The sequence below is a fragment of the Teleopsis dalmanni genome, chromosome 2 (genome assembly GCF_002237135.1).
Source record: "Teleopsis dalmanni isolate 2A chromosome 2, ASM223713v2, whole genome shotgun sequence".
Taxonomy (NCBI): domain Eukaryota; kingdom Metazoa; phylum Arthropoda; class Insecta; order Diptera; family Diopsidae; genus Teleopsis; species Teleopsis dalmanni.
This window is the reverse complement of record NC_051847.1, coordinates 70,557,293-70,566,313: the sequence shown is the minus strand read 5'-3', so window position 1 is coordinate 70,566,313 and position 9,021 is coordinate 70,557,293. Positions and strand designations below refer to the sequence as shown.

Below are 9,021 nucleotides of genomic sequence, written 5' to 3'. Positions count from 1 at the left end.
TAAAGATTAAGTAATGCAATGTATGCAATGTACTCAAGTAGTAATAGCACCAAAATATTACTTTCTTTTAGCAGTGCTAGTAAAAAATTATTGAGTAAAAACATTGTCTTAGTGTTTGTAAATGTTTAAAAAATACATTAGCTATATCACAATCAGCGCACATTAAATGCACTAACTTATACCAATTAGTATACTCAGTAGTGTACACAACTAGTGTTCTAATCGTGCACTAATACGTATTAGTGTACTCAACTTGTGTACACTAATTATGCACTAATTATGCACTAATTATTATTTACACAACCGGTAAATATACAGCATTCAAAGCAGATCAAGAAGATCACAAAAAGTATTCATTGTCTAAATATGATTCACTAATAAAATTATTTTACCTATAAATTAACTTTTAATTATTATTTTCATTAAAAGATTTTGTGGAGTTGCCAATCCTTTATCGCTGACAGATAGTAAACTTTAAAGGAATTAAAAGTTAGAAAGGAATAGATGAGCTGAAGTGCAAGAGAAAGGTCGAAGAATCGTATATTAAAGACAGTTGAAATGGGTTTATGAAGCTTGAGCACTCAAAATTCCAAAACTAAAGCCATTAGTCGAATATATTAGAGAAACAATGCAAGAGGGAGCATTCATCCATAATGAATTGTAATAAACAAGAGTGTTTAAGTGGATTGCAAGTGAAAGTAATAATATTTTTGTTAAGATAAAGTGTGTTTATTGACTAAAAATAAATTACAGAGAAAAAGTGTTGATTCAAAAGGGGTTGCCAATGTAATTAAAATAAATATTACATATTCAATAATTTTATAACTATTTTCTAACAAAATTGGATTTTAAAGTAATTTTAATAGGAATACATATTTTTAAATATTTATTTTGTATTAAACAAACTAATCCATTCCTGTTAGGCGAATTGTATTAAAATTTTCACAAGTTCTTTGTAATCAAAGTTCTCAGAATGACTGCTTTTTCTAAAATTGATGTGTTTCAATTAATTGCCTAAATAGATTTTTAGAAAATACTCGGATCTATTTTTCGAAAGATCTTCATACTGAAGGAATTATTTGGCTAAAACAGCATTTAACATAACTAGCATAGTGCTCCATGTGATCTAAAAACAATAAATAATATAAACAATAATAAATTTTGTTACTAATATGAAATTGAATTAAATAATTTTATTAACGGTGATAAATACAAAAACTTGAAAAAAAAACCACTCCTCTAGTTATAGTCTGACGGCCTTATTCATAAAAATTTCTTAAAATGCTTTTTAAATACATTTTAGTTAAAATGTATTTTAACTTTATAATGGCCTTATAATGCACATTATTCATAAACGTATTATAAACCTTTGATAACTATGATACAAATGTTAATAACATTACTGTTAAACACAAAACATTTTACAACACTGTGAGAAATATGAATTAATGCAGCACAAAAATAAAAATTTAAAAAATTTTTTAAGATTAATAAATCGTTATTTAATTTGCAATTTAATTAAAAGTTTTTTTCAATAAATGTTTTTAATATAACATTAGGTTTCTTTCGATTTGTTGAATTATCATCACATATTTCTTCACAGTCAGATAAGGAAATAAAGTTGATCGCCGCAGAAAAATTGTCATTATAAGGTATTTTGGAGTCATTTTCATTGTAAGTAACTGCAAGATTGTGCAATACTGCAAGTGCGACTATAACTGTTTTCGCATTCTCCAATGATATATTCAACCCATCTAGAAGACAACGAAATCTTTGCTTCCACACACCAAAGCATCTTTCAATTGTATTTCTGGTGGCAATGTGTGCAGCATTGTATCGTTCTTCTTTTGCGTTTTGTGGTTTCAGTATTGGAGTGAATAGTTATGGTTGAAGTTTGTATCCTGATTCGCCAACCAAGCGCCCTTTGAATTTTCCTGCCTCTAATTGTTCTTTAAGAATTGATTCATCGAAAATCCGGCAGTCGTGCGTACTACCTCTCCATCTTGCGACTACACTACAATCACATTTGGAAAATTTTTTATGCGTTTGAAGCTTTTCATATTTGCTTCCTCTTCTATCAATGATTCTGGCATTTTAATCACAGTTGCGGCATGTTTTGCAAGAGCCCTAGCTACTCTAACGCAAATGCGACTGACTGTAGCCTGGCTAAGGCCGTGTAAATCACCTGCATCGTCTTGTACCTTTTATATTAAAAGCTTTTAGTAAGTAATAGTATTTGAAAAAGATTAGTTACTTCTCTACGACTCCAACATCGCAAAGCTACTAGAACTTGTAATCTTGCGGAAGTTCCAGCGCCTCTACTATCAAACGTTAAGTCCTGTTTCACCAAGTCAGTTATTTTTTCTACGCCCTTTTTTGAAAATCGGTACCTCAGTTGAAATTCATCATCACGCAGCATAAACGGATCTCCACGTTGTTTATATATTTTTAAATTAAATTAAATATTCGCCAATTTCTTTAATTATGCTTATGGCATCCATATTTAATTGTAATTCACCCAATAAAAATTACTACACAATCAAAAATTGTGCTTAAAATGCTGTTATAGAAGGTATAAACCTATTATAAATTTTGACATATTTTAACAGCATTTTAACAGCATTTTAACTTTAAAATACGTTTATGAATAGAGTTTTATAAATGCTTTATAACACTGTTAAATAACGTTTATGAATAACATTTTTGATAAAATGTATTACAAACACGGTTGCCACTTATGGTACTTTAGTACCAAAATTGGTACTTTTTTCTTTTTTTTTTTTCGTTTGGTACTCACTTTCAAAAAATGGTCCATTTTTGACGACCCAACTTTATTGTGGATATTTCCAATTAATTTTTTTTATAAATGCAACTTTGCACTATTTTATATTTTGTTCATTTATAACACTATGAAAAATACAGAACGAGAAAACAAAAAGGTCCTAAAAAATTTTGGACCTTTTTTTACAGAAATGGTACCTTTTTAAACCAATTTTGGTACAGAAAAAAATTTTCAAGTGGCAACCGTGATTACAAACCTACTATAACTTTTTATGAATAAGGCCGTGAATATATTAAACTCTTAAGAAACAAAACATAAATTAATATATTTCTCTTTTTATATATAAATAATTAACATTTAATAAAAGTGCTGTTAAATTGCACTTGATATTTGTACTAGACTTCATTATTTTATTTGTAGACTCAGAACTAATAAGTAATGAATTTCTAACGGAAATATAAATGAATTATTTACAAACCAAAAAGCTTTGGAATTTGTTTTCCTTGATTTTATGTACAATACCTTATAATACAAGTTATGTCCCTACTGAGAAAATATTTTTAATAATTTAATAATTTTTTCATTGAACGACTATACGTGCTTATGAAAATAGAGAGATACAACTAACTTGTTTTGATTGAATTTTCGTATATATTAAATATTGGGTCATGAAACAACAGAGATGGGATTGACTTCGAACATCATCATTTGAGATCTGAAATGATCTGAGAAATGGTCACCTTTGACGAACAAATGTAAAAAGTGCAGGAACTAATTTGATTAATGTTCAAATTAAAAGTAGAGAGCTTACTGAAATTGTGTCTGTTACTGAAGAGTGTCGCTTTACCACATTTGAAAGATGTTGTATGAATATTTAGACGTCTGAGATGTCTCTGTATATCGTATTACCTGGTACTTTTCCTGATCATAAGATGATGAATTGATATGGGTTTGCAACTGTTGACAAGATGTGAAGCTCAAAAATCACTCAAAACCAAACTCACAAAACCATAGAACATGGAAGAAATTGTTTTAGAAATAATTAAGGAGTTTCGAAAAACATTAATTTCAGATTTGAAAATGAATTTCTGTTCCAGTGATTGCTAAAATCTAAGCTGGTGTCACGTTTTTTTGAAGTCATTTTTTTTTGTAATGAGTTCATTTGTTGTTTCAATTTATGTATATAAAAATATAGCATAATACTATAGTATTTTTATTTTAGTTCATAAACAATATTACATTTTAATCTTAAAACTAATTTTATTCTTTAATTTCTGCTACGAATAAATAAATTACAAAATACTTACACATTAAAATATTGTAAATTATTGAACTAAGAGCATAGTTGTGTGCCAACAAACTAATTAATACTATAGGTATACATAATATAATATAATAATATAAAATATAATATAATATAATAATATAAAACATAATATAATATAATAATATAAAATATAATATAAAAAACTGTGACATCTGTGTTATTCCTTCCCATGCCCATCAGCCTTGATCTTGCCCTCAGTGTTGTAAGCTAGTCAGGTCTTATTGCTACTTATAATCACGAATTCATCCAAATGTATGAAAATAATGATTAATTAATTTATTTTAATTAATTTAATTAATTTTATTAATTTAATTAATTTTAATTAATAAATTAATTTATAATACAGTTTGAGATTCATTATATTTAAGTTAATATTGTAGCTTAAGAACTATTAATTGATTGATGTCATTGTCAATCAATTAATTAAATAATTATTAATTATTATTATTATTCATTATTAATAATAATTAATATTTTTTAATAATAATAAAATTAATATTTTTTAATATTAATATTATAAATTATCATTAAGTATTATTAAGTAACGATATTGTTATTATTAATAAGTATTATTAGTATTATTAATAATTAATAATTATTATTCATTAACTGAGTGACAAAATATATAGAATATTATTTGTTTCAAATATACTAAATTTTTATAAACAAGTGGCACCTTCCAAAATGAAAATTCAGTGAGAAGGAATAAGATTTATTCTGCAGTTATATATTGTATTTTAAACCCATTATAATCCTATTTTTCCACTCTGCAGCACTGGGAATTGCATTACGGACCGCTGGTTTATATGAAATAAATTAACTACTAACTCTGATGATGATTTTATTTTTTGTATATAAGCACATTATCATATTTTCGTACCGACATTAATATGTTATCATTGTCCAGAGTTAAATCAATTTTTTTTTCTTCCAATCTGCAAGTAAACCACAAATCCATATTTTTTATTTGGTTTTTTTTTTTGTTGTGCAGAAAGGTCTTAATCCGTTGGTAAATCCAGAGCAACAGTTTTTTACTTTAATTTAAAGACTGACATATTAATGAATAAATAATACAACATTAATAACAGTTGTCGAAAATGATAAAAACAAGAGCAGTGATGTGTGTGTAACTTGGATTCTCATATCTTCCCATACCCATTAACACTTTTGATATTTTAAAAATGTTATTTGTGCAAAACCACACATTCACACGAGTACTCGCTTCGCTCTTATTCAGTTTTGGCTGGCTAAGCCCAAAGCATACTTAAGACATGGCTTAACTTGGATTTTGTAGCTGCTGTTGGTAAACTTTCAATAACTTTTACTCTTCCCTTTGTGCATATACAATGACGCATTCATAACAAACTAACATGCGTGTTAACAGTAACACATACATACACACACACATACATTTTAATACACTGTTAAGGATACGGAAATGTTAGTTTTTAACATGTCAACACGTATAAAGCCAAAATACGCCAAGAGCTCAACATAAGAATTAACGATGCATGTACACAACTAAATGACTGACTGACATCCACATCTGTGCGGTGGAGTGAGTAAAAGTGGGTGGGGGTAGATAAAGAAAAAGATGAAGAAAAAGAAAAAAGAAAGGAACTGAACTGAACTGTATTCACTAAAAACAAAAACTGGCAAGGATTCAGCTGCTCTGCTTGCTATTTCCGCCTAAATTAGTGCCTAATGAGAGCAACAGAACTTGTGTGTGAAGCTCATTTGAGCTCCAACATTTTTACGGCTTGCATATGCATAATTTCGGAACTGGCACGCGTGGAAATGATGTGGAAAATTATGCAAAAATACTTTTCGACAGCAATTTCGGTTAATTTAAAATGTATGAAGATTTGCGTCACGCTTTCAGTTAAATTTTAATGCTGGCAATGTGAACGCAATTTGTAGAGCTTTAACACCTACGATCCTATGAGTAAATCCTACAAGGCAATGCTGTAAAAATAAATACAGAAACGAAAATGGATAATTTTTTTCCTTTTTTTTTGTTTTTTGTCCTGACTTTGGCTATGAAATTAGCATTTCTGTTATATCCTTTTTGGCTAAGGAAAACTCCAACTATTTTGCATAAAAATATGCTGCTAACGATTTCTTTTGCCTAAATTGCTTTCAGTTTAGTGCTTCGCCTTTACATTTCCATTCCAATTTCCAGTGAAGTTTATTTGGTTGAATAGTGTCATTGCCTGCCTGTATGTAAATCTGAAATGCTGAAGAGCTTATGAAATCGTTTAAGAATAACTAAAGTTGAATAAGACATTTAGGCAGCTATGGAAATCCCATTCGGATTCGAAAAATTTTTAATAAGGAAATTTGCATGCAACGTCATACACTTTCGGACATTTCTTTTATGCGTACATCGTGTTGACTGGCCGTAAATGGTTTTATTAGCTCATTTTTTCATTTTCGAGTGTCAGATATGTGACTCGCCTATGAATGAGTTCTCAAAAGTATTTTGTATTGCTATTACTAACTCCATTTAGGGTATGTTCTTTGAGTTGCTGTGTTGAATTGAAACTGTTTAATTAATATACCCAAACTGGACATGCGGGTAATATAATTTACAATATTATTCGAATAAACTGATTTATGATTATATTATAGAATTTTTAAAACAAAGCTATAGCTAACACATTGTTTAATAAGTCTGTAAGATAAACAATAATAGAACAACATTTTGGCTTAATTCGACTTTATTCAAGACTTCGTTAAAGTGTAATACACTGTAATGTTTCTACACCTTTGTTGTAGAATAATTCGTCTTTAAAATTAAAAAGAACAACTTTATGGCAAAACTCGACTTTAGACATCACTTCGTTCAAGAGTAATACACCTCTAATATTTCTATACTTTCTTGTAGAATAATTCGCATTAAAATATGCCTAAGTTTTAGTGACAACTATTTTTATCAGAGTTAAACGCCTATCTCCGTAGCTCAGTTTGTGAGGTCTGTGAATAGGTACAGCTAGTATTCGCTGGTGAACAAATCTGCTGATTTCAGTCGGTGCGAAAGTAATTTCAGGTGTAATTTTTGCAATTTACTAATGCTAGCCAACGACTTGGGACACCGCGAATTGTCTTGGTGCAAAAGGACTTCTTTCGTTTGACAACAATCCCAGTTGTTTCGCGATTTCTCTCTTTAAAAGCATGAGTTAAGTCAAGTAGTGATCACTACTAATGATCTGACCATTAGTTCTTTTCAAGTTCTCCGATATATAAAATTCCGCTTGCATTTTAAAAAACGGATGCTAGAACCTTGACAGCGGACAGCTGTGTTTTTGACCACTTTGAACGAGATTCACTTGGGACGAGTTTGCTGCTCACTCTCTCGGTTCGACTCTAGATTGATCCGAATTTCGTCTATTGTTACATTGTTACATACTAATGCAAAAATCCTATTCACCACTATTCAGTAGCTCAGAATAGGTCACAAAATTGTCGACAAGTTGTTGATAAGCAAGCCACTTATTAAGCACGCCAGAGAAGATTTCTGAACGCGTCCAAATATAATTCAAGTATGTACTAGACAATTAAGTAAGTTTTTACAAATTGGACTTGAAAGTGAAAATTTTTTCATGAAATTCAACAAGTAGATGCACCAGATGTTACTCGTTATCCATTGTTTCTGATATCACTGTAAAAATTATATATTCTAGTAGACGTTAGGTAGCATATGAAGTTTCTCTTAATGTTAACAATTTAATGAGTTTAAAATTTTAAACCTCGATATATCACGAATTCAGCAGTTTAGACTATGAAATGAATCACTCAAGATTATTGAGTTAATCTGTATACTCTTCTCTTTATTCACTCTTTAATCTTTAATATTGATTTATTATCGCATTAAAGACAAATTTCGATGAACGTAGGTTTACTGCCAGAACGCTTGAAAATGTTTGACATATTAGTCATCAAATTAGCGAGTATTTAATATATATTTAATTAACTTTTAATTAATTAAAATAATTAATATTAATTTAATGAATTGTTTTTGATAAATAAGGAGTTTTATTGCTATATGATATTCACTAGAACATATTCATTATCTCGGTAAATATTCAAGGACGAAGGATCTAGCAGTCCAATTCCTTATTCTAAGTTAACTTTTAAATTAATTTTAATGTTAATTCATAAATAAATAATAAATAAATAAATATTCTACATGCACACCATTCTATTTCTCATTACCTGAGCATCTCATTTGAATACACTTAGATAATTGTGAACTTATTAAAACCACAATACTTTGATGTAGCTGTTCTGTTGTTTACTCGTAAATATAAGACTAATATGATAAGACTACATGAATATGCATTTAAATTACTATCAGCTGTTGAAATTGCTATTTATCAGACCACCTAGATTTAGTTAAATATATACAAAAGGATCAATGCTGTTGTGTTTCAACAGTCGGAAGAGGTCTTCTATACATTCTTAGCATGTGTTTGACAACTTATATTTTGTCGGAGTGTCTTCTGTTTAGTTTGTGTCGGATAGCAGCATAGAAGATCAGCCATGGACGCAGCGCTTGATACCGTTGAGAACCAGTACTCTGTATATGTACTTTGTAAATGTACAGCACTCTGTATTGTATGTACTCTGTAGATTTACAGAGCACTGTATAGAACAAGTTTTTAGCATGTTTTTGACAACTTATATGTTGTCGGAATGTTTTCTGTTCAGTTTGTGTCGGATAGCAGCATAAAAGATCAGCCATGGATACCGCGTTTTGCTCCACTGAGAACCAGTACTCTGTATATGTTTTGTTATTTTCTAGCAATAGAATAAGTTTTGTAACAATTGGCTAATTTAGGGACTCTACACTTTTATGTACTCCATGTGTAAATTGAAGCATATAATAATATAATGGTTTCACTTTTCACAA

The 9,021-nt window shown here is 29.2% G+C and overlaps 1 protein-coding gene across 1 annotated transcript; it reads right to left on the bottom strand.

The window, feature by feature from the left end:
• Window positions 1-2,009: 2,009 nt before the first annotated feature.
• LOC119674800 lies at window positions 2,010-2,453 on the bottom strand. The gene is made up of 2 exons (XM_038085955.1): window positions 2,255-2,453; window positions 2,010-2,201 (listed from the first exon to the last, which is right to left on the bottom strand). Exons 1-2 carry the CDS (start codon window positions 2,417-2,419, stop codon window positions 2,010-2,012), a joined length of 357 nt encoding a protein of 118 aa, XP_037941883.1. The 5' UTR covers window positions 2,420-2,453.
• Between the last annotated feature and the right edge of the window lie 6,568 nt (window positions 2,454-9,021).

What these genes read in the sequence shown, in the direction of transcription:
- LOC119674800 (XM_038085955.1), bottom strand. Translation starts at nt 2,419, where the DNA reads ATGCTGCGTGATGATGAATTTCAACTGAGGTACCGATTTTCAAAAAAG. An exon ending in GATGTTGGAGTCGTAGAGAA is followed by an intron (nt 2,202 to 2,254) that starts GTAACTAATCTT and finishes TTAATATAAAAG; the next exon opens with GTACAAGACGATGCAGGTGA.